Genomic DNA, 26,478 nt, shown 5'->3' on the forward strand with positions numbered 1-26,478 from the left:
GGGACACAGGGCAATAGTTTTTAATCTAAACCAGCCCTTTTTTACTGGTGTACACTAATCCCTAATTGGGGCTCTTGACACACAACAGCAGTTTACCAGATAAGTCATAAAGATCAAAAAGTAGATTGTTGTAAGGGTGTATTACGTCCTGTGCTGGCCCCATTGTCATATCCATTCTGGATTCTGAGTGGTAAAATCATAGCTGAAAAATTCCTCTATGTATTTGTATATTGTATGTGGGAATGTCCGTCCTACATGTAGTGTTGGTACATGGAATGTTCCTCAACTGCAAATATCATAAATTGCTATTGCAAATACAAGTATTATGTTCAACAACAGACATTTTCAGATATTATTTTGACTAACACACTTTGGTGCTTACAATTAATTATCTATTGTCATAGACTTGATGGGCACTGCCATTTGTAATCTTTGTGATATGACTTTCTTTAAGCACGTACTGATGAAACTGTCACTTAATATTTTTTTCTTAAAGTCTATAAACGCTCTACATTTATTCACTCTGTGATAGGGTTGGATCCTATATGCTACTTTTATTATTGTCCTGTAAATGGTTCAGTGCCTATAATTTAGGCTGTGTGTAGAATGGGGCATAAAATAAATGACCTACACTAGATTATAGTGATAAGGAAATCAGCATACAGTTTTGGCCTGTGTATTCATTTGCCTATAACTAATCAGAATTCCATTATGTTTACATTAAAAAAAAGAGAATACTTCAAAATGAGAAGATCCTGCCATGGAAAAGACGACTGGGTGGACATAAAGTGGAAAGGAGGGGAAATAACTCACACCATGCAGCAGGACACCTTCAGCTGCGGGGTCTTTGTAATGCAGGTTTGATAGTTAAGATTTTCAATAATGAACGCTTAGCTGTTATATGACAATTAGGTCAAAAACTCTATTTAATTTTTTGGTGTAGATGGCTAAGGAGGTTGCACAGAACTTCCCCAACATCCCCTCCCAAATTGATATAGAACCTTCACAAAGACACATGGAGCAAGTGCGAAAAGAAATGGCTGAGGATATACTAAAAATGTCTGGTATGTAATGACATTTAGTTAAAAGTAAATTCTTTATTTTTATGTAGTTGTGTGGGACAGCCATATGTTCAGTTCATGCCTATGATTTCAGAGTTCAACAAAGCCAACAACTGCTTCATGTGTGCCACTGATAAAGAACCTTCACTGTATATAGACTTTTTCTATTATGTTATTGACTGTACGTTTGTTTATCCCATGTGTAACTGCATTGTTGTTTTTGTCACACTGCTTTGCTTTCTTAGCCAGATCACAGTTGTAAATGAGAACTTGTTCTCAACTGGCCTACCTGGTAAAATAAAGGTGAAATAAAAAATGTATTTAAAAAACCTGGATGTGACCCAAAGACTGGGTTAGTAACTTTATTTAACATGTTTCTAATCTTTTGACAACAGTGACGGCATGTAAGACAATTTATGATATAACACAATGGATGGCTAATTCGTCATACTGCATTGATATTTGATATTATTTATAACGTGTTACGCTTTGTTTTGTTTTGGATTGAATGTTTTGCATGCCAACGGTGGTTCCATGTGCTGTAACTAGGAATGAAGACAAAAGAGTTCAACAGAGTAAAGAACACAAACTGGAAGTGCAGTCTTTGTTGTTGAAATGTATGCTATACCCCATCCACACTGAAGAGGCTCTGACGTGTACATCAACCAGGGATAAAGAGAAAGTTACCACTGTGAAATGTTTTGTACTTATGTGAAGTAAAGTGTCTGTTGACATGTTGGAAAAGATTAAAGATCTACAATTTGTTTAATTTGTCAATATAACATTTTTATTCATTGATTTTCTGGCCACCATCACTCTGGTTACATGTTCAGTATATGTATTGCCCAGCAAACCCACTGCAGCCTACCTTACTAGCTCACTCTCCATCCCTGCTTTGGACAATGACTCTCGTACTTTGCCATTTTACTTTATGGTTGATATTAACGATGAAAGGAGATATTATCTGTCTCTCTCCTATTGTGTACCACTTAAATACTGTGGCAAAATAAAAAAACAGGGAAAATAAGTACTTATAAGTAAGTACTACCAATTATTATAGATAAATATTAAAGAAAAGGGTAAACACAACACTGGACTTAACCCCCTAATAGTCGAACTAATATTAATTTACAACAATATAGAAGATACATGACTAGAGGTTATGCAATATGGGTGTATATCCACTGCACGCTTCTTAGGTGTGTAATTGACATGACCAAGGAGCTATTGAAATTTAAAACTATGAAAAATGTACAGTACACAAACAAGAGTGTGCAATATACAAGGCTAGTCCGTGGACATTCTGAAGTTCGTTTCAGTCCAGTAGGTCACATGACCAAGGAGCTATTGAAGTTTTAAATTCTGAAAAATGAATGTAAAACGTGTGAGATGAAAATGAACAAACCAAAAGGTGTGCAATATAGAAGGGTAGTCAGTGGACAATCTGAACCTTGTTAGAGTCAAGTAGGTCACATGACCAAGGAGCTATTGACATTCGAATGTAAAATGTTTACACTCCCTAACTAATTCAACTAGGAATACAAAATGCTGCTCACATTTCCACATGTTTTTAAGCTTTGGAAAGCAAATTAAAATGTCCAAATCATGACAAGACCTGTGCAATGTGTGCAATTTTTCCAACATCGTGACACTTATTTGGAATCTGTGGCTCAAGTGGTTTGAAAGCTATTGAGGTTTGAAAGCGCGAATATCTGTCGAATATCGAACCTGAAACTGTCTTTACCTCAGTCATTTTACACAACTAGAGACTTTGGCAGAATCTGTTTTAATACCGCATAAATGATCGTAATGACATGCTACTTTGACACTATTGTTTTTTAATTATTGTGATCCAGCCTAATAGGTTCCAGAACGAAACAGTCCAAAACTGTTTTGTGTTGCTCTAGGTTCATTGGTGACCTCTTGAAGAAGAAGGTAACACTCCTGTTCCAGCAGTATCCGGCTCAAATTAAAAACTGCTGACAACTATAACAAATAATCTAATGGAATTGGATCATCCATTGTTTTGGGATGTGTTTGCTGTGGACCAGAAACTCGAATCTCTGTAGTATTTATAGTGGACCTGTCTATGACAGATTTCCCACATTGTGCTATGGTAGGCTGTCAAATGGACATGGTCACTTCTAGCTTTTCATCTGTCACACACAGATGGGTCTACAGTGCAGGAGATATAAGTGTGTGAGTGAGACAGGGAAAATATCTGGCTTGGAGGAATGTTTGCTTTAACAAAATAATTTTAAAGCTATGCTGTTTGCAGTGTTCAGCCTCTATATTTTCATATAACCTTACGTTTTATCCTGGAACCACTATCAATAATGTGTTAAAACCTTTGCCTCCAGGCGTGAATACTCTCGAAAAATGTTACAAACAAAAGACACATTTTCACATAAAATCATGCAGATACAGAATATTTGTCCCTTTTACTTTGTAGCTTTTTCTGCAAAACTCAGCACTGTAGCATGGAACAGCAGTTGAATAATAAATACCGTTAAGTGATAATGCCCGAGAAACCGGTGTTTGGAGGATATATTGGCACTTGTGTTGTTAGGCCCGAGACGAAGTCAAGGATGCTGTAAAAGCCTGACAAATGCAAACCTACAGATACAATAGGGGGAACAAATAGCTTTGGACCTTACACACTTAGAGAAGTCTTGGACCAGTACAACTCCCTTTCCCTCCTGGCGCAGATTTCCGTAGATCTCTGGCATACAAAGTCTAAGAGAGCAGCTTCTAGTTTTGTACCATCATCCATCAAACTCCTCAACCCTTGACATTTTTATTTATGTTTATATACAGCCTATGATTGCATCTAATCTATTATACTGCACATGTTTTCGTGTTCTATGTTGCTGTGTTGTTATATATCTTGTTTATATCAAGCCGTCACCAAACATGAAGTTCCCACTCAGGAAATAAAAGTTACTTGAATTGAATAAACCCACATTCATAAAACACACACATTTCCTTCGACTTTGAAATAACAAAAACAACATAGACAATGATGTTCTTTGGGTTACGACATAAGATTCACTCTGAACTTCACGATGAGCAGCAATATCACCCATTGAATTTAACTGTAAGTAATTACACTAGATGATTGAAAACACACACACTGTATATACAGTAATAATCCCTCTCGTTGAATACATTTTCCTCATCACCTCCTGTCACAACAGCAGTCAGGTAAACTGGTAGAGGGTTCAGACAGATGGTAACAAGATGACAACAATCCAGCAACCAAACCCAAATCTATGGTGTTTCTACGAATGGGACCACTCTCTTCCCTGCCACGTACACCTCCGCAATGTTCCGATCATCCCCTGAAGGAGGAAGGGAAAGGGGGAACAAAGAAGGAGAAAAAAAAGAACCTGAAAATACTTGAGATTTCACAACACCTAGTGACCTCGAGAGTTTCGGACCTCTTGGCTGACAGCTGCAAGGACCCAGGTTTGAGTCCCTGTCGTGGCTATCAGTGAATTCGCCACAATACTTTCATGGCACGTAAAAGGGCCCATCCACCAAAGTCTGAAAACATGTAACCTATTGTGTGAGAGAGACAGAAACGAAACCCTTACCCAAATTCAAGAACTTCTCCAGGAGCACCTGAAATCAAATGGAACCAAGATGAATGTTATGTATTGGGAGACAGAATGACTCAACGGGGTTTCCCATTTTATTTAGCCCAAGTTTTTTTTATAGAAGAAAATAAATATTTGTATACATTTCTTTGGGACATAAGACAGTAAAAACACAGGCAAATCAGCTCAAAGTGATTTTAATTGTGGAAATCTGTTCCAATGTATTCCCACGCATAACAGAGAGATATGCAGGTATGTGATCGTATACAAATGAAAGCAAGGTCTGAAATGATTATATCTGTTTGGGCTTCTTGCGATCAATTTGCAATCTACAAATTATTTGTTATTATGTTCCGGCCCCCTGACCATCCGCTCAAGAAAGAATTGGCCCATAGCTGAATCTAGGTGATGATCCCTGCTCTATGTATTGGGAGATTGGTTCCTACCTTAGGCCCCTCTCCGTGGTTGATGAGATCAATGGGTCCTCCTTCTATGGCCGTGTTTACCCGCAGAGCATCAAAGTCTTTCCCCACCTGAAAGTTTCCTGTATGCTCATCCAGGGACAGGGCTACAAACCAAACAATCAATCCAGAGCTCAGAATATCAATCAATTATTCATCAATCAAGGACTCAAACAAATACACAGATGTACAGTTGGGTTCATTAAAAGGTTTTTGACTGTAGTGCAGGTCAAAAACATGTGCTGCAAAGTGGATATACCTGTACTGTCAGTGGAATATATTTCAGAAATGTCACCTATGTATTTCATTGCAGTTTAGGTGATTGCAAATAAACTTGTTGGCTTGGCATCACTCTATGAGAAAGTTTGTGCTATGAGCAATGTATCGATGCTGCAGCACAGGCGTTTTGAAAAGTAACGCATGAGCGCATGAATCTGTCTCAATTCATAAATCATCATGTATCAAATCATTCATACTGATTGATGTATTGATTTAATAATAGTGGTGATGATGATGACCGTCCCACCCCATGCCCCACCCCTCCGGCCAGGTCTACCACCTTGGCTGCCTCCCAGTGTGGCCAGTCTGAAGACCTCCTCGAAGGTGAGCGTTTGGTACTGGGGGTCCTGGATGGTCAAGGCTTTAGAGGTATCCAACGTTCTCCGCACAGCATCCAGCATAGAGGGAGAGTAGCCTCCTGCCACATCTGCAAGGCCGGAAACACAGACACAAGCACAAGTGCATACACAGACAAATGTATTAATGCGTTAAACACAGAGCCAATTGCAACAAAAAATCACTGGTTTTCTAAAAACGAAACTAACGGGAAATAACATGCACCTGTGTGCTAAAATAAACCAGCAGATCAGCTAATCTCATGTTGTTATGGTGTGAAGCCAGTTTGATACCAGACAGGGAAACTAGAATAAAGTTGCCTCCATTGCCGGCCTCAATGAAAAAACAGGATCATCATAAATCGTAATGAATGTAAAATAAATATTCTAAGAAATAATATTATCTGTGCCATTTGAAATAACTTAATTAGACTTTAATTTGATCAAAAATATATTGATTATTATATAACTCAATCACGATTGCCTTGATTTAGTTACAAATTTAAAATATGGACAACTCAGGGATATTACATTCGTTTTTTTTTTATACAGCACACATGGGCTAAAAACGATACAGAACACAGTGCGCTCAGGTAAAAGGAAGATGATCTGCTTTGTAGTGTGTTGTCATGGACTCACCTGTGCCCAGCCCCAGCTTTACTTTGTGGTTCAGAACCCTGCGGGCATCTAGCATACCACTGCACAACCTGAAGAGGGAAATGAGCGAGAGAGAGGGGGAAATGAGAGAGAGAGAGAGAATAGAGAGAGGAGAGAAATAGAGGAGAGAGAGAGAATATGGGCAGGTTCTATCTTGAGTGCTGATATGATATCTAGTATCACTGCTGTGTTCTTAAAAGGATAGGGTATGATATAAAAATAAGAATCGTGATTTATTTCTAAATCCTAAGACATGGTCTTTCCTTTCACATCTTCCATCAATGACCCTTGGGAATACACAGGCATAGTCAGGGAACGTGAACTGTAGGGTAATGAGAAACACTTACGAGATGTTGGAATTGGGACAGTGAGCGACGGACGCCCCTTTCTCTCTGAACAGCTTCAGCTCTTCATCGGTTAGGTGACAACCGTGAGCCATCACAGTCTGTGAACCATCACCATCAACATACTTACTACCATTACCACCGCTATCATTATAATCATCACCAGCATACTTACTACCATTACCACCGCTATCATTATAATCATCAACATCAACATACTTACTACCATTACCACCGCTATCATTATAATCATCAACATACTTACTACCATTACCACCGCTATCATTATAATCATCATCATCAACATTAGCATACTTACTACCATTACCACCGCTATCATTATAATCATCAACATCAACATACTTACTACCATTACCACCGCTATCATTATAATCATCAACATCAACATACTTACTACCATTACCACCGCTATCATTATAATCATCATCAACATCAGCATACTTACTACCATTACCACCGCTATCATTATAATCATCAACATCAACATACTTACTACCATTACCACCGCTATCATTATAATCATCATCAACATCAGCATACTTACTACCATTACCACCGCTATCATTATAATCATCAACATCAACATACTTACTACCATTACCACCGCTATCATTATAATCATCACCAGCATACTTACTACCATTACCACCGCTATCATTATAATCATCACCAGCATACTTACTACCATTACCACCGCTATCATTATAATCATCAACATACTTACTACCATTACCACCGCTATCATTATAATCATCAACATACTTACTACCATTACCACCGCTATCATTATAATCATCATCAACATCCGCATACTTACTACCATTACCACCGCTATCATTATAATCATCAACATCAACATACTTACTACCATTACCACCGCTATCATTAAAATCATCATCAACATCAGCATACTTACTACCATTACCACCGCTATCATTATAATCATCATCAACATCAGCATACTTACTACCATTACCACCGCTATCATTATAATCATCAACATACTTACTATCATTACCACCGCTATCATTATAATCATCAACATCAACATACTTACTACCATTACCACCGCTATCATTATAATCATCAACATACTTACTACCATTACCACCGCTATCATTATAATCATCATCATCAACATTAGCATACTTACTACCATTACCACCGCTATCATTATAATCAGCAATATTATGATCTTCATTATCCATAGAATGTCCTTGTACTGTGTGTGTGTGTGTGTGTGTGTGTGTGTGTGTGTGTGTGTGTGTGTGTGTGCGTGTGTGTGTGTGTGTGTGTTGGGCTAACCTTGTCAGTGAGAAGGTTGTGTTTGTGGTAGACGTCTGTGTAGGAGTCGTAGTCTGGGAACAGTTCCTTCACCAGCTTCACCTCCTCCTTCGTCTCACTGATGTGACTCTGGGGATCACAGAGACGATCAATGTATTTTTTAAATCTTCAGGTGATTATCAATGTGTATGAATTAAAGGGAGATAGAGAATGGAAGGGAGATAAATACAGATAAATTATCACCCTCAAAGCAACATTCCCATAGGATTCTCTTGACTTGGTTACTGTGGCTACAGGCTGGCAAGGCTCACCTGGATGTGCAGGTTGTTATTCTGGGCGATCTCTCCCAGGTGACCCAGCAGGGCAGCAGAGCAAGACAGGGCGAAGCGCGGGGTCACCACTGGCCTCACAAGGGGGTACTGCCCCAAACAAGACAGAGACACCCGGTGAGCAAAATCCTAAAAAGCTCCTTTCACAGATTCTGATCACAAATGTGTTGTTTTTTTGGGGGGGGGGGGGGTACAATCCCTACATTGCCACTGACTTGTACATGTTCCCTTAGATTCTATTAGACTTAGAAACCCCCCCTATGCTAGCAGGGCTAAGGAGTCTTACCTTCTTCTTCAACATCTCACTAATGAACCTAGAGCAACACAAAACAAATTTTTATTTTTTATTTAAAAGAATGCCAGACACAACCAACCCCCAAAAAACTCTTGACTCAGGAGTTGACTGCTGGGGTGTATTCATTAGTTGCACACCGTAGAAAAACAGAAACTGTTTACTCTAAACAAAAAAACATTTTACAATGAAAACAAATTTCTATCAGGTAGGTCCCTCTCCGTTTCATTCCATTTCCTTCTGTTTGTTTCCCAATTAATACACCTCAGATGTGTGTTGGGCAAGATGTGAGTGTAAGGAAGGACTCAATCATGTTTTTCAGACTGCAGCAACTGGCTCAGAGACAATGATTTCCTCACTAATTTCTCCTTTCAGATTTGCTTGGAATGTATGCCATACTTGGAATGTATGTTGAAATATGACAAATGTTGTGAGATATATTGTGAGGCTAGAGCAGCAGTTATCAAACTTGGGACTGGATATGAAAATAGGGGTCGCGACTGGATATTAAAATAGGGTTGCGCGAGAATTTCCAAAATCCTGAGAAAAATAAAATATATCCCTTTGTGTCTCAAAATTATTGTATTGTGGTTAACCTTAAAAATAAAAATGATGCAAATCTAAATGATAAAATTCAACCAGAAAGCACCCGTAGATCATGGGAAAAGGCTGCACTTGACCGTTGCATTTGAAATCATTCCCATGGTGAATGGCTAGGCCCGCTATGAAACCACACACTAATGCAGATACTTTAATATTATCGGCCGCAATTGATACGGTGAAAACAATGTGTGGGGAGGCAGACACACAGAAACTCACATCAATACCCTTGCCAGATAACACTTTTAAACTAAGAATGTAAACTATTGCTAGAAATCAAGAGGAAACTGACTAAATGACTCAAAAACGCCCCAGCATATGCTCTCCAAATGGACGTTAGCTGTTAGGGCCAAGATGCCCATGCATTGACTTTTGTTCGCTATACATGTTGGGGGATTCTATTCACGAGGACATATTTTTCTTAAATGCCGCATTCAAAACTGGGAACTCTAAAATCTACGACTTCAGTCTTCAGTGCATTTAAGACAACTGGGAACTCTGTAAAAAAACAATCTCCGACTGCGAAAAATTGTTTTGAACGGTTACCCAACTCGAAATTCCAACTCGGGAACTCAGGCCTATTTCTAAAGCTATGACTTACTGACCTAGTATTTTCAGAGTTCCCGGTCTTGAAAGCACCATAAAACTCATGGTACCCTTCGCCAGCTCATGTCTGTGTGAAGCTGGAATCAGTGCTCTCATCTGCATTAAAACCCCTGACTTTGAGAAGCTCCGACGTGACATGCATCAAGCTCTCCCATCTCACTAGTGGTGATGAGACAAGATACATTATGTCAGACTCATTTGCAATTGACTGTCACAGCCCCACATTAAAAGCATGCAATGGTGAGTTGGGAAGACAATCCGAAATACTGTTAGAATGTTTTTCAATTGACTGCCATAGCCGCAAATAAAAATGAAACATTCGCTGTTAATTCCATATTTTTTTCCCCCACATGGTTGGGGTCCAGATATCAAAATGGGGCAGGACAAAAAGGTATGGGAACCCCTGTGCTGGAAGGTCCCATAAACTCATGTAAAGTCTAGAATGACATGTCTGTTCCCATTGGTTCTTGCTGCACAAGCCAGTCATGACTCAATATGCTTTTCTTAGTCATTACTCTATCCTCCTCCGAGGAAATTCTTTTCCATGTCACCTTACGGTCTTGAGGCATGAAAAGCCATTGTGAGAGCCCATAAACCCCTCCTCTGCAAAGCACCTGCTCTAATCATTTAACTCTTTATTATGTATACAGCTTTGCCCCCTATTCTGTCTATTACCTACCTGTTGGTTTCGTCATGGGACTCCTCTGGCGTCTCTCTGTAATGTGGGACAAAGTTGTTTGTATCCATACACACCTTGCCCACAAGGGCACGCTGTCCAAAATCATCTGGAATGACAAGAAACATTGGGAAAGGTCACCAAACTGGTGAAATCACCCATCAGGGGAGCTGCATTTGGTGTGATTAGAGTAGCACTCTGTCGAGACCGTATCAGACTGGAGTCAAAAGGGACATTTGTAATGTTGCTCATCAGCATTATGGAATAACCTAAATAATAAACTAAAGCTAACATTAAATCTCATAAACCAAACGGTGGGCGCTGTTGGTTGTGGTGAAACAATTCTGGTGTCCTCCCAAACTACAAACTCTAGACGGTTTAGGAGGAGTAATGCAACCATCAAAAGACAAACATTCCATGCATGCAGTAAGTAGATGAGAAAGTGACAAACTCCTCTACATACAAAACCCTATGTTCATGTCTTGTTCTGAGCTGGTGTTCGTAAAAATAATTTTCATTACAGTGGGTAACCATAATGACGGAATGCAGCAAATTAATATGTTCATGCCCAGCCAATCCCTGTACCTGAAACTCAATACTTTCATTACCTGCTATCCCTGCCCTCATTTAACCTCACACTGAAGTGTTTTATCATTTTATTTTCAGGACAACAAGTACAACACAAAACATAAAACAGTTACATTCATAAGTTTTATTGCCAAATGTCAATAAAAAAAGGTCTGGCAAGCAAAAACCTCAAAAAATTGTTTTTTTGCAGAAATTGTTTCCTTGTTTCCTTCCTTTATACAACTAGTCAGTGACAACTGCGTGGAGTTTGGACTTTGTGACAGCAACTATGTGATCTTATTACATACAGTATTATAGACACAAAGTCCAGGGCAGAAATTGAACTTTGTGAAATAAACTTTAATATCCACAGGATAATTCTGAAATGGATCTGAGATATAGCAAAGCTTAGGAAAACATCAGGGACGATCACAATGCAATAATTGTGTATGATTTTCTATGTAGCAGAACCCTTACCTTCTAACGAGTCTTGTGCGGCGTGAGTGTCAGAGCAAAACAGTCTCAGCTTTTCATAGTGGGGTCATAATAGTTTTGTAGCTCAAACTGCTTGGACTTTACAGACGTTTGTGTGAGAAGAACAGTTTTCGGGATCCGCCCGATCAGCCGTGGTCTCACAAACACCGCTCTAGTTCAGCCCCCATCAATCGCACAGGCTAATCGTCGGCATCAGCAGATGCAGAAGACAGAGGAATCCAACGGAAAAAAAAAATATATGTTTAAGAGAGTTTGGAACAGAACAACAGACCCATCTTATTGAAGCCACCAAAGTTCAAGGCCAACTGCGATACTGCAGGCGTTGTTTGCAGAAAACAGGATCCCCATTACAGTGAATGGGAAAATGGCCATCTTTGTGGTCAATCTTCATGTAAATAAAATAAAAATTTGAAGACAATCATGGTACCAATAATTGCTTCTAATACACCATATGCAAGTCCTTCAAACGATAATGTTGTAAAAATCACACACAGAAGTTAAAAGGACAATTTAGTTGCTAATGGCAGCCTGCAGTACCCCTGTCAGCCTTCTACTGGAGTTACTCATTGAGAGGGGGCAGCACTGAGCTAGCCTGCAACGCCACTTCCTGAATTAGCTCAAACTGCGCATGTTATGTATCCATGAGATGCTATCTTAACCGACTTCATTTGGCTTCAATGCGCTATCGAGTCTTCACATAGGAATGAATGGTGTCACGTGATCGATGGCTTTGTCCATTCCTATACAGTCATTGGTATAGAAGCACAAACACATTTCCGATTATAGCATGGGACTCAAAGCGTAAACAAAACATTCACACACTAGACTCCTCCCACAATGACGTTTGCACTGTGAAATTGAACATTGTCAACATAACCCAACTACATAGCGAGAGACTGGGTGCCGGAGGCTGGCCTAGGAGTCAACACAGCTGCCTCCAGACCACTTGTATTGTGTCCCCCTGCAGCGAGGTTATAATCCCCACAACGCCACTTGTAATACTGTCTATCCCCTGCTGTCTGTCTCCCTACTTTCCTGTCTAAATAAATATAACACATTTGAAAGAGTGGAGTTCCAATCCCCCTTTAAAAAAAAAAAGAGACTGATTGATTGATACATTGTTGCATAACAACTTATGCAGTGGAGGCGTGTGTGTGGGTATTCCAGGTACAGTTGTACATTGTGACTGAGGTTAATGTTTAGAGCCAGTCAACTAACATCCTGTGCTCTTTTATCACAGAGCATGCCTTGTCCTTCCCTTCCTCTGTCATTATTACTTATGTAATAAACAAGAGTTAAACAGGCGAGAAGAACACTGGGAACAGGTCAAAGTACAACCACTCTGACTAAATCGCACAAACATCTGGGTTATGTTCAATGTTAAGCCATTGTGCAAGTGAGCGGTAGAGTGTGTCTGCAGGTTTGTGTATTTATGTGTCTGTTTTCTCACCTGCGATTTGGCCCAGCAGGAGAGAAGCGTCGGTGTGTATGGTGGCAAAGTAACAGGCCGTAGTCGTACCATTTCTCAGGGTTCTTTTCTGAAATAGACAGAGATTGTTTTAGTATTCAGGCCCTATTGTTCATAAACACCACTCCATCACTGCAAATTTCACCTGCCCTAGCCTGCTGTGTTACAATGTATCCAGATTCCATCGGATTTTCTATGCTACTGTCACTGTGAGCTTTCCTTACAGTAGCCAAGGAAGCAACCTAAATAGTTAACATTTTTATTGTTTTTGCTACACTGCAGGTCATTTAAAATAAGCTAAAGCTTCACATACATAAACTCTCTTTAACCTTTATTAAAATGGCCATAGCAGCCTGTTATTGGCCCTCCTTTGGAATTCCTATCCCTGCAAGGGAGCAAAGACGTCAACCAAAGTTTCTGCTCCGGAGTGTCCATTATCATTGCAATATTAACCTCTGCAACACAAGGCTTTAAATAAGTATAACAGACGATTTAGAATAGGAAATAAGGATAAGAATGGTCTATAATCCTCTATGCAAGTGGGACGGATTCATTCGGGTGCGCAAAGGCATATATTTTAAAACATTGTGTGTTTCTTATTAGACAAGTCCAGGTCTGTTTCAGTTCGTTTTCTTCCATTTGGTGTCTGATGAACACGACCCTGATGACTTCTATAGGCTGAGGTTTGTTAGTTTGGCCCAGACAGCTCACCACGACATGGGTGTAGACGTTGCGGGCGAACTCCAAGTCTTTGTAGCAGGCCTCCACTGGGAAGGTGTACGTGTTGAGCCACTGTAGCAGGGGCAGGTCCAGGGCTGTGCCTGCATAGCTGTACTGAGACGCGTGGATGTGGGTGTCCACCATCCCTGGCATGAAGAACTCACTACAGACAACAAAATGAACTTTAGGATAATAACTTGGTTGTGTTCAGTCACAAATAGATTAGGAATTAGTGTTACTCTCATAGGATGGACTCATCACTCACTACTGTCCAAGCTGTGTAACAGCCAAGGCCTCAAACCCCCACTTCTGTGAAAGACTGTCGACTTCCTGCCCACTCCCAATGAAGGCAATCTGTCAACATGAGAAGCAACCAAAGACAAGGTGCTGATTAGAGCAAGAGAGAGACAGAGCCTGACTCAACAAGGTGTTCATTCATTTAAATATAATTTATCCATGCATTGTTAATTGATCTACTGTAACACATTAAGGCAGTCAGATGACACAAACACCCTCAACATACAGTACATTCGGAAAGTATTCAGACCTATCCACATTGTTACATTACAGCCTGATTCTAAAATAGATTAAATAAAAACATTTCCTCATCAATCTACACACAATGACAAAGCTAAAACAGTTTTGCAAAAAAAAAAAAAAAAATGAAACACCTTATTGTACATAAGTATTCAGACCCTTTGCTATGATAAAATGTATTTATGAAGCCCTTTTCACATCAGCCGATGTCACAAAGCGCTATACAGAAACCCAGCCTGAAACCCCAAACAGCAAGCAACGCAAAAGCACGGTGGCGTGGAAAAACTCCCTAGAAAGGCCAGAACCCAGGAAGAAACCTAGAGAGGAACCAGGCTCTGAGGGGTGGCCAGTCCTCTTCTGGCTGTGCCGGGTGGAGATTATAACAGTACATGGCCTAGATGTTCAAACGTTCATAGATGACCAGCAGGGTCAAAATATAATAATCACAGTGGTTGTAGAGGGTGCAACAGGTCTGCACCTCAGGAGTAAATGTTGGTTGGCTTTCCACAGCCTATCATTCAGAGACAGCAGGTGCGGTAGAGAAGGAGAGTCGAAAACAGCAGGTCCGGGACAAGGTAGCATGTCTGGGGAACAGGTCAGGGTTCCATAGCCGTAGGCAGAACAGTTGAAACTGGAGCAGCAGCAGCACGACCGGGTGGACTGGGGACAGCAACTAGTCATCAGGCCAGGTAGTCCTGAGGCATGGTCCTAGGGCTCAGGTTCTTAGAGAGAAAACTTAAAATTCACACAGGACACCGGATAAGGCAGGAGAAATACTCCAGATATAACATACTGACCGTAGCCATAAACTATTGCAGCATAATTACTGGAGGCTGAGACAGGAGGGGTCGGGAGACACTGTGGCCCCGTCCGACAATACCACCAGACAGGGCCAACCAGGCAGGATATAACCCCACCCATTTTGCCAAAGCACAGTCCCCGCACCACTAGAGGGATATCTTCAAACCACCAACTTACTGCTCTGAGACAAGGCCGTGTATAGCCCACGAAGATCTCCCCCGCGGCACGAACCCCGAAAGGAAGATCACGTCAGTGACTGAACCCATTCAAGTGAAGCACCCCTCCTAGAGACGGCATGGAAGAGCACCAGTAAGCCAGTGACTCATCCCCCATAATAAGGTTTGAGGCAGAGAATCCCAGTGGAGAGAGGGGAACCGCCAGGGAGAGACAGGAAGGGCGGTTTGTCGCTCCAGTGCCTTTCCGTTCACCTTCACACTCCTGGGCCAGACTGCACTCAATCATAGGACCAGGACCTACTGAAGAGATAAGTCTTCAGTAAAGACTTAAAGGTCGAGACCGAGTCTGCGTCCCTCACATGGACAGGCAGACCATTCCATACAAATGGAGTCCTGGGACCGTAGCGTACGTGTAGGTACGTACGGCAGGATCAAATCAGAAAGATAGGTAGGAAATCAGCCCACGCCTTAACAGGAAGCAAGTGTAGAGGCTAGCACTGGAGTAATATGATTTTCTAGTCAAGATCCTAGCAGCCGTATTTAGCACAAACTGAAGTTATTTAGTGCTTTATTTGGGTATGTGCTATGTAGATGGAATAAAGCTGTCCTTGAAACAGTCTTGATATGTCCATCAAAAGAGAGATCAGGGTCCAGAGTAAGGTCTAGGTCCTTCGCAGTTTTATTTGCGACCTCTGTACAACCATCAAGACTAATTATCAGATCCAACAGAATCTCTTTATTTCTTGGGACCTAGAACTAGCATCTCTGTTTTGTTCGAGTTTAAACGTAAAACATTTGCCGCCATCCACTTCCTTATGTCTGAAACACAGGCTTCCAGGGAAGGAAACTTTGCGACTCTAAATTGAGTTGAGGTGCATCCTGTTTACATTGATCATCCTTGAAATGTTTCTACAACTTCATTGGAGTCCACCCCTGGTAATTTCAATTGATTGGACAAGATTTGTAAAAAAGGCACACACCGGTTTATATAGGGTCCCACAGTTGACAGTGCAGGTCAGAGAAAAAAAATAAACCATGAGGTCGAAGGAATTTTCCGTAGAGCTCCAAGACAGGATTGTATCGAGGCAAAGATCTGGAGAAGGGTACCAAAAAAAGGTTTTTCAGCATTGAAGGTCCCCAAGAACAGTGGCCTCAATCATTCTTAACGGAAGAAGTTTGGAGCCACCAAGACTCTTCCTAGAGCTGGCTGCCGAGACAAACTGAGCAGTCGGAAAAGAAGGGCCTTGGTCAGGGAGGTGACTAAGAACCCGCTGGTCACTCTGACAGAGCTCCTCTGTGAAGATGAGAGAACCTTCCAGAAGGACAACCATCTCTGCAGCATTCCACCAAATCAGGCCTTTATGGTAGGGTGGCCAGACGAAAGCCACTCCTCAGTAAAAGGCACATGACAGCCTGCTTTGAGTTTGCCAAAAGGCACCTAAAGGACTCTGACCATGAGAAACAAGATTCTCTGGTCTGATGAAACCAAGATTGAACTCTTTGGCCGGAATGCCAAGCATCACATCTGGAGGAAACCTGGCACCATCCCTACGGTAAAGCATGGTTGTGGCAGCAACATGCTGTGGGGATGTTATTCAGCAGCAGGGACTGGGAGACTAGTCAGGGAAGGAGACTATCAAGGGAAAGATGAACGGAGCAAAGTACAGCGAGATCCTTGATGAAAACCTGTTCCAGAGCACTCAAGACCTCAGACTGGGGTGAAGGGTCACTTTCCAAGAGGACAACGACCCTAAGCACACAGTTAAGACAACATAGGAGTGGCTTCGGGACAAGTCTCAATGTCCTTGAGTGGCCAAGACAGAGCCCGGACTTGAACCTGATCAAAAATCTCTGGAGAGACCTGAAAATAGCTGTGAAGTGACGCTCCCCATCCAACCTGACAGAGCTTGAGAGGCTCTGCAGAGAAGAATGGGAGAAACTCCCCAAATACAGGTGTGCCAAGCCTGTAGTGTCATACCCAAGATGACTGAAGGCTGTAATTGCTGCCAAAGTTGCTTCAACAAAGTACTGAGTAAAGGGTCTGAATACTTATGTAAATTGTTGTTTTATTTTATACATTTGCAAAAATGTATAAAAACCTGTTTTTGCTTTGTCATTATGGGGTATTGTGTATAAATTGATCAGGGGAAAAAAGCTATTTAATACATTTTAGAATAAGGCTGTAATGTAACAAAATGTGGAAAAAGTCAAGAGGTCTGAATACTTTCCTAATGCACGGTATACACACACACACAAACAAACAAACTATACAAACATGCATCCAATTACCAAATGAAATAACCTCCTAAACTCATAATTAGGATCTGGGGGACATGAGTCAGTTTGGGAAACCTTTGTAATAAAAACAACACATGCATGACAAAGCAATATAAATTGCAAGAAACAATTTCCATGAAACTATTATTACCAAGTCCAGACCACATTTCACAACTTTTGTGACAGCTGTCACAGGCCCTTTGTAGCCTCTACTGGAGTTACACACTGCACAATTATAATGATTGCAGGAAACAGGTTTATCTTCTTTTGAAGAAAATGTAGGTCAATGGTATCCATACAAAAATGCTGAATCCAATTCTGGCTTGGGGCATTTCTTTGGCCAAAGCTAGCAATTATAGTGTTTTGAAAAGATTTACCTAGCCTATGCAGGTTTATAAAATGTATAGAAATTGGGGCAGCAAATACATAAAATGCAACAATTTAAAAAATGTATAAAAGAGATGGAAAACATAGGCCTATAAAACAATGCAAGTTCCACTTAGGTATATGACCGCCTAGGTATATGACACTTTGGCAATATAAAATAGCCTAATCATAAGTTAAAGTCTTTACATACATTTTGCTAGGATTATTTCTAAATTAATAACATAATGTATGCTGTTCATAGATATTGAAATATACTTTCACGGTTTAATTCTGACAGACCTTCCCCTCTGTGTCCACTCCCAGAAGCCTATCCTCCTGAATTTCCACGGCTGTGTGATCGGTGGAGTGCACAAACGTCCCCCTGTAGACGTGCGCAATGTCCACAGCGGATTCGTTGGAGCTAGTCATATCTAGAATGTTACAACAGCAGGGTTTGGCAGTTTGATGCTGAAAATGAATCTTGTCACATTTATATCCTCGGCAAGGATAGTGGGCGGTTAATCTGTGCGCACCAAGAAGAGACTCCACCTGCCGACAGTGCGACTGGCCACAAGCGTAGCGTGCGCCCGCATGGGACAGCCATAGCAGAAATGTTATTAGCCTACAGTGTTGTAAAAATAGGTTTTGAAGCATTGCTCAGCAATGGCTCACTTTCACTTTCATATCGTATGATAGTTTTCACTACTTAGACACAGGCAGAACTAGAGTTTTATACATGGGTTGGCCAGGGGGTGGCAAAGGCTACTTCAGGGGGTCCATAGACCATGACAGAACATTTGTGTAACCCTAACCTGGCATCTAAGGAGCATGAATGAATCCTATGATTGCTGATTAGAGGTAGAAGTGATAATTCACTTACCCAGGAGTTCTTCAATGTGGCAGATAGTGTGGTCCAAAAGGGTTATTTTACTAGAATTCTTTAACATACTATGAATAGTCAGTGTCTCTACCTCGGAACTGCAGCTCACTGTCTTTCACACACACACACACACACACAGAGAGTACTGTACTCACATACTGCAGAGACTTGGGTCACTGTTTTCATTAATATATAATATGGGTCTATAAGCGTTTAATAACATCCAAAATATTATTTTCAGAAAATAAAGCTCAAGCACCAAGGAGATAAGATAGGATTTGTGTTACATAAATTGCATAGTTTATTTACAAAAAAGTTAATTTACAACAACAAAAAACTGCAATTTGACATACCAGGTATCAAGCAGAAATGGACTTGAACGATAAAAATAATTTTGGTGCCTATCAACATTACAAACTTACAGTATCATATTTATGCTTATATATATATATATATATATATATATATAAATAAAAACATATAACTATGTTAACTAACAGCAAATGAAAGTTAAAAAATTGGCCTAATCAAGACCAAATTAAATCTGTGTGACATGATACACTTTGGATTTATCATTTTAGAATGTCAGTGTACTAGCTAGTACACAGTGCAGGTGTTAATCATGACCAGAGGGACCGCCAAAGGGCCAAATTATACTAGGTAGATTTAAAACAGCATAATTATACAGTTCTGGTGAGAACTGGCAAAATGTTTCACAAACTCATCCATGTTGAAGGAGCGTGCCCTCCTTGACACAACGCTGAGAATTCAGAGGTGACTTAACCTGTCATTAACCATTGTTGTCCTAAGGTGGGTTTTAATCAGTTTTAAAGCTGAGAAGCTTCTCTCGCAAGAAGCACTGCTGACTGGTGTAACAGAAATCTTACAAATTTGAAATAGCTCATGGAAGACCTCTTTATAAGGTTCTAGAAACACAAAGTCAAGGAGAGTAGACAGTCTGTCCCTTCCACTTTTCTCTCTCCTATCAAGAAGCCGCTTGGTTCGATGAACCTCATGTTTGAGGTCCTCTAAATCTGACTCAAAAGGTCTGAGCAAAGGCAAATAGAGGCTCCTCATTCAAGAACGTTGTACCTTTTGGGTTGAGAGACGGGACCCCTTGCATTATCTCACAATTCTTCTTTGAAAAACACCTCTGCAGCTCAGCTGTGAGACTGTCAAGCACCTGATAAAAGATAGCTACACCATCACTTTGGTCACTATTTCTCTGTCCTACAGTGCTCATCATCAATGAGTCATGAAATCTTAAGCTTGTTTTAGGCTGTCTTTTACAAACTGTACACTTATTTTGCAGCGCTCTGCAATCTCTTCAACCTCTTTCCATAGTTGTCCAAAGTAACCCTCCCTTCTGTAGTCCTGTAATGTGTCTGTAAGGGCACCTACTAGATCCACAGCCCTTGCTAGGTCAAGAGAGCTTGATTGGAGCATGTCAGAAAGACATTTAGCATCACCAAGCACTTTACATAAGGTAACCAAAAACCCTATAAACTGTAAATCTGAGAAAGATCAGTGGAGGCAAGGGGCCTTCCATCATAACAATTTTAAAGTGTGATATCCTGTAGCACTCTCAGTGGAAGCCTGTCCCTCAGATTACGGCATACCATGCATCTGCATGCCCACCTTCCATCCGTAAGTCTCTGTAGTTCTCTGGACTGCTGGTGGATACAGCTCTTTCTGAACTGCAAGCCACTTGAGATGAACGTACATACCAGATTCAAAGTTATAAAGCTTCTGCAGGAGAGCAAAAAAGTGAAATGCCTCAGGCACTGATTTTACAGCATCGACAAGAACCAAATTCAAACATCGACAAGAACCAAATTCAAACAATGTGCATTAGTGCACATAAAATGCAAATCTTACTGTTTTTAATGCGTGCACACACAACAGAATGCTTTCCGCTCATGACGGATGCACCATCATAGCCTTGCCCCACAAGATTATTTCTGTAGTCCAGACCATGTTTTCAAAACAATCAATTATATTTTTTGTGAGACATGCTGCATCTAAGCTTTCAGCTGACTGAAAGTGATAAAAGCTTTTGTGGACGGCCCTGTTGTAATAGTACCTCACAAATAAAGACATTTGTTATTTTTTCTTTAAAATCTGCAATTACACTAAAAACTTCTCTTTTACTTCTCTTATTATTTCACTTTGTACCACCTCAGCTAAGCCCTCAAGATCTTTGTTCTGGATTTGGTGGCTTGTGTACTTAGCAATGCCACATGCATTCATCTTTTCTCTATGAGAGGGTCATGCTTTGCTATTTATTCTAAGATTGTCAAAAAATGATCCTTGTGAGAGTCAGTAGACTCTCGATGACCTCTCTGCGGTATATTGAGAGAGTTAATAGGAGCACATCTGCAATTGTTTTAATGTAAGTACAGTTTCCTCCACTTTCTTTTTCCGATCCTCATTTATGACATCTAACATTGAGTTGCTGTCAATAGCCCTTTTCTGCTGATTCCAAGCATATATAGGATTGATATGATGCTCTGCCTGCGAATGGAGCTTAAACCCAGAATCTTTAACTTCTACTTGCACACAATCCCGGATCCGGGAGCACCCCCATCAGTAAAAAAGCTAACTAGCATAGCCTAGCATAGCGTCACAAGTAAATACTAGCATCTAAATATCATTAAATCACAAGTCCAAGACACCAGATGAAAGATACACATTTTGTGAATCCAGCCATCATTTCTGATTTTTAAAATGTTTTACAGGGAAGACACAATATGTAAATCTATTAGCTAACCACGATAGCAAAAGACACAACTTTTTCCCCCCACCATGTTTTCCCTGCATAGGTAGCTATCACAATTTCGACCAAATAAAGATATAAATAGCCACTAACCAAGAAACAACTTCATCAGATGACAGTCTGATAACATATTTATTGTATAGCATATGTTTTGTTAGAAAAATGTGCATATTTCAGGTATAAATCATAGTTCACCATTGCAGCCACCATCACAACTCTCACCAAAGCAACTAGAATAACTACAGAGACCAACGTGAATTACCTAAATACTCATCATAAAACATTTATGAAAAATACACAGCGTACAGCAAATGGAAGACAAAGATCTTGTGAATCCAGCCAATATTTCAGATTTTTTAAGTGTTTTACAGCGAAAACACAATATAGCATTATATTAGCTTACTACAATAGCCAACCACACAACAGCATTGATTCAAGCCAACAATAGCGATAACGAATAAACCAGCAAAAGATATTAATTTTTTCACTAACCTTCTCAAACTTCTTCAGATGACAGTCCTATAACATCATATTACACAATACATATAGAGTTTGTTCGAAAATGTGCATATTTAGCAGCACAAATCGTGGTTATACAATGAGAATAGTAGCCTGGCTCTGGCTCACTGTCTTGCTCAGAGAGGTCTCTGTGTCATCCCTTGATACATCTATTACATTAAAATAACACAAGAACCATTAGTGTATAATCACAATAAAAAAATGCCACAGCCATCAAACACATGAATCAACAACCAACATTTTAAAGTAAAGCTTAAATCTGACAAAAAAAATCTATTACAAGCTGAAGCTAAACTTAAATTTTGAACTGGGCATGTGACTGACTGCCTGGTAGATGCTCTGACCTGCTGGTGGTAGACTGGGTCCTTGTGAAGTCTGACCACACTGACTCTGACTAGCCTCCGGTAGGGAGGGAGCTGCTCTGGGGTCCAGTGGTGATGAAAGGGCTGGGGTCTGTTTGCACCTGATCTGCCTGTTTGTGCTTCTGTAAAAAGAAGTCTGATATATCTCTCCCTTTCTTTTCATGTTGAATTGATCCTATGCAAAAATAAGACAGACAGTCTATGGTTACATCTAAGCATCCTATTACCCACATTTTAGTCCAACCTAAATCTTAATTAGAAATCCCCATTATCATAACTGTACCTTAAAATCAACTACCAGCCTAAATTACTAGTTAGATCATGGCTAGCCCTACTCTGCAGTAAGGAACTTAGCAAGCTATAATTTCTTACACCTTTACGATAGCAAACAGGCTATATGCAAATTGTGGTAATCTTTTGAGTAACGTTAACAGATTGATAATAATAATTGTTCGTTTTGAGTTAAAGTACGAAAATCTAACTGAGTTAATGGATTTCAAATTTGCTGAATGTTAACTTGCTGAACACTTGTCATGAGAATTTTCAATCCCAATGATAATAACTAAAAATGAATAGCTTTGACCAATCCCCGAGGTTTGTAAGACCATGGGTTTAATAATAATTAGGCAAAGACTCAGCTTATGCAAAAGGTTAGTACAGTTTATTCAGAGAACGTTCTAAAGTCAAGAACGCAAACACAGTCTTTATAACACACAAACAAGTTCAAATCTTAAGCTACGCCTTGCTCAGACAGTCTGTGTTTTTCCACTACACAGATACATTGTATCTTTAATCTGCAACATATTTCATAATTTTCTGCAAGCCTAACAGTTTCTCCCCTCCACGGGTGGAGACAGAATGTCCTGTAAGGAACACAGTAGTACAACTCGTCTGTCGATAGCTCCTCTTATAATTTGTTTCCCACTTGCACCCTGTTTACATACTAAAAAGGAACAAAAGGCCCTTGTTCTAATTCTGACTAAAACTACACACATCAGATTATAGTTTCATGATTCGAATAAATTTCAAACAATTATATGGTTTCAGAGTGGAATTATTTAATCATTATCTTTAAACATATAAATTATTTTATCAACACTGACAACTGTAGCCTACTAGTTACCCCACATTAGCTAAACATTCGCATACTGTAACTTACGACACTGCACTGTATATGCGTGTATTACTAGCACAGATGTAAACATAATGTTAGGCTAAATTGGGAACCGATCTCTCTTATCTGATTAACTGTCTGTTAATGGAGCCAAAGGTCTAACGTTAACTTACACAGCGACTCAACTTTCATAAAAGTTGTTCAGGAAACCTAAACCGATGCTAAACCTTAAAACTTACTTTAAATATGATGCTTTCGAAAAGAGCTCGTGGAGTTGTGGAAATGTTCTCTCTTCTTCTGTATATCGCAACCAACGTTCATTTTCTCTCTTCCTCAATTTAAATTATGTGCCTCCAAATGTCAAAATAAATGCTTCTTTCAACAAGAGGTGAAACGAGATGTCAATCAGCATCAAACTGCCAGCAGCGAATTACATTTTGGGGTGGCCAATCAGATGTCAGGGGTTTCCAGTGTCACCTCGTACACCCCTCTGGCTCCGCCCCTGGAAACAAGCAGTAGCGCTGACAACATTGCAAGTACAGTACAGCATCTCAATCGTTTCTGTACCAAGCATTGACTGGCGAGACATGGTCCTCCTTTTTTTTAACAAGCTCATGTTTAAAACAAATACAATATGCGGTAACATCACTGGCGATACAACTCACCACTATAACCGCGTCTCTGTTCTAGATTTTTTTTTTGCCTCCCTGTTGTGATTTTTGACCAATCACAGATCTTTTCACATCTCTTTTTCAGAGCTACTGTAATTGCTTTTTTTCTCACTAATTGGCCTTTTGACCAATTTGAATTGGGCTGCCTGTGTAGAAGCAGCAATAGTTGTATAATCTTCTCTGCCAATACTCCATGCTTCTTGTTCTCTGTTTGTGTCTGCCTTATACTTTATAAAACCCAAACTAAGGACTTAGAAGTTATATTGCAAATTAGTGCCCATCAAATGCATTATGCTGAATCAATACCTACCATAAGTGCTCATTACTATTACAGGGCTCCAGACTAACATTTTCCCCTGGAGTCACTGGTGCCACTAACTTTTACAGTTGGTACCAGCCCCATGATTTGGTTGGACCCAAATCATGAATAATCTTAAAGTAATTCATAGTGCTTTATTAAGAAGTATAATAGACTATGGAGTTAAACAATAAATATAAGGAATGCATGATTAACGATTTTGATGTGCAACCTAATCCAGTGATTGTCATGAATTTCTGGTTGACAATTAGACTATAGTTGCTATATTTTACAGTCAAAATTGGACACCAGAATTTCCCGTTTATTTATTTGTTCAAGAGAGATTAATTGAATAGGCCTACATCTTTATGTGCACTAACTAACAGTGTCGTAGTACGAGACCACAGTGTCTCTCGGTCTTGGATACATTTGTACTCCGTCTTGGCTTGGCCTCGGACAGTGAGGACTCATACCGTCTTCCCGAGACCAGCAAAGTAAAAAAAAATACTAAATGATCAGTTTCCATTCAGTCAGCACACAAAACCTCTTCGCCAGGCCAAATATATACACTGCTTTCTTAAAACAATATCCTAACAGTCTTTATATCTATTATGGACATGTTTGCGCAATGGTGAAACTATAGGCCTTCAGTGTGAGACAGGTTTGTGATTCTGAAAGGACAGCAACCGTAATACCAGCGCACTCATGTAGGAGAGTAGGCAGGTATACTATGTATACCCTCTTGTTTTTCAGTGGGTATTACATATAGTCACTTCTTAAACCCTACTGGTGCGTATCAAGGTAGTGTAGTGGAGGTACGACTTATTAATTATGTAATACAATAGAGAAATCATGCATAAAGTAGCCTACACAATCGCAAAATATATTCACATGCACGCCACACACAGCCTAGTTTCAAAAGAATATCATCTGCAGGCAGCAAGAGTGTGCAGCGTTCAACTGGTTTTGGCATGGAGCAGCTCACAGAAGAATCACATTGGTAACCGGTAGGTTAGGAAATACATTTCACCGTATGATATCTACCATGATATGCTAAATCAAGGAAACAAACTGTAGGCAAACCAAGTATTGAAAAGTTTAGTCCGAAGTGTTGGTTAGTAGGCAGTAGGCTATTTGCAGTGCTTAATTTGTAAATCGGGAGGTGCCGTAACAAAAAGTGAGCACGAGGGGGGTGACCTGGGGAGTTCTGAACAGATAAAAAAAATACAAGCATTGCATGCATATCATCGCATTTGCGTAGTGGCATAGAGCAGTAAAGTTTTTTTTAAAGTGTGTAGCCTAGGGTCCAGGAAAATAAAGTGTCCTTTTAAAAACACATTTCATGCAATTCTACATAATTTCACATGACTGGAGACTTTGGCAGAATCTTTAAATATACCTCACAAAAGATCAATATATATTTTTTACCTTTATTTAACTAGGCAAGTCAGTTAAGAACAAACTCTTATTTACGATGACGGCCTTGTCTTGAATCCATCAATAGCCTAGGCGTGTGGAGACACATACAGTATTTCAGGCTACAATATGTGGAGGAAATTATAGTAATAAAAATGCTTTCAAGTTTCACTGACTCACCCAATGATGAGCAGCTTGCTGGTGATGGCCAATGGCTCGTGCCAAAAGCCCCTCTCCCTCTTTTGTAAAACATAATTTGGAAGTTGATCAAATATGTTGGTCTTTTGTTTTCAGCAGGACCCATTTGCTTTCCAACCCGTTTTCCCTCCGACTGTATTTGAAATATTGCAAAAAGCCTGTTTTGTCTGTTTGCTGTTTTTTTTACTGACATATTTGCCACACGTCCCGACTATAGGCTATTCCTTGTTATTGGGCTACGATCCACAGCTAAGCTATTTTTTTTTAATAAGCTATTGATCCTCTGTGGCTAT

The 26,478-nt window shown here is 40.0% G+C and overlaps 1 protein-coding gene across 2 annotated transcripts; it reads right to left on the minus strand.

The window, feature by feature from the left end:
- Window positions 1-1,825: 1,825 nt before the first annotated feature.
- Window positions 1,826-26,478, minus strand: gda (guanine deaminase). Of its 2 annotated transcripts, none has more exons than XM_039013265.1 (14): window positions 23,842-26,478; window positions 14,060-14,148; window positions 13,786-13,957; window positions 13,057-13,144; window positions 10,548-10,653; window positions 8,657-8,684; window positions 8,353-8,460; window positions 8,063-8,170; window positions 6,740-6,837; window positions 6,375-6,442; window positions 5,681-5,827; window positions 5,107-5,228; window positions 4,658-4,685; window positions 1,826-4,402 (listed from the first exon to the last, which is right to left on the minus strand). In XM_039013265.1, exons 3-14 carry the CDS (start codon window positions 13,945-13,947, stop codon window positions 4,332-4,334), a joined length of 1,134 nt encoding a protein of 377 aa, XP_038869193.1. In that variant the 5' UTR covers window positions 13,948-13,957; window positions 14,060-14,148; window positions 23,842-26,478; the 3' UTR covers window positions 1,826-4,331. The 2 variants fall into 2 exon arrangements, with proteins under 2 accessions (XP_038869193.1, XP_038869192.1); XM_039013264.1 differs by lacking the exon at window positions 23,842-26,478 and adding an exon at window positions 18,252-18,462.

The sequence above is a fragment of the Salvelinus namaycush genome, chromosome 18 (genome assembly GCF_016432855.1).
Source record: "Salvelinus namaycush isolate Seneca chromosome 18, SaNama_1.0, whole genome shotgun sequence".
In the NCBI taxonomy this organism is placed as follows: domain Eukaryota; kingdom Metazoa; phylum Chordata; class Actinopteri; order Salmoniformes; family Salmonidae; genus Salvelinus; species Salvelinus namaycush.

What these genes read in the sequence shown, in the direction of transcription:
- gda (XM_039013264.1), bottom strand. Translation starts at nt 18,380, where the DNA reads ATGACTAGCTCCAACGAATCCGCTGTGGACATTGCGCACGTCTACAGG. An exon ending in GTTACACAGCTTGGACAGTA is followed by an intron (nt 13,958 to 14,059) that starts GTGAGTGATGAG and finishes TGTTGTCTGTAG; the next exon opens with TGAGTTCTTCATGCCAGGGA. An exon ending in TCCCATGACGAAACCAACAG is followed by an intron (nt 8,685 to 10,547) that starts GTAGGTAATAGA and finishes GTGTTGCTCTAG; the next exon opens with GTTCATTAGTGAGATGTTGA.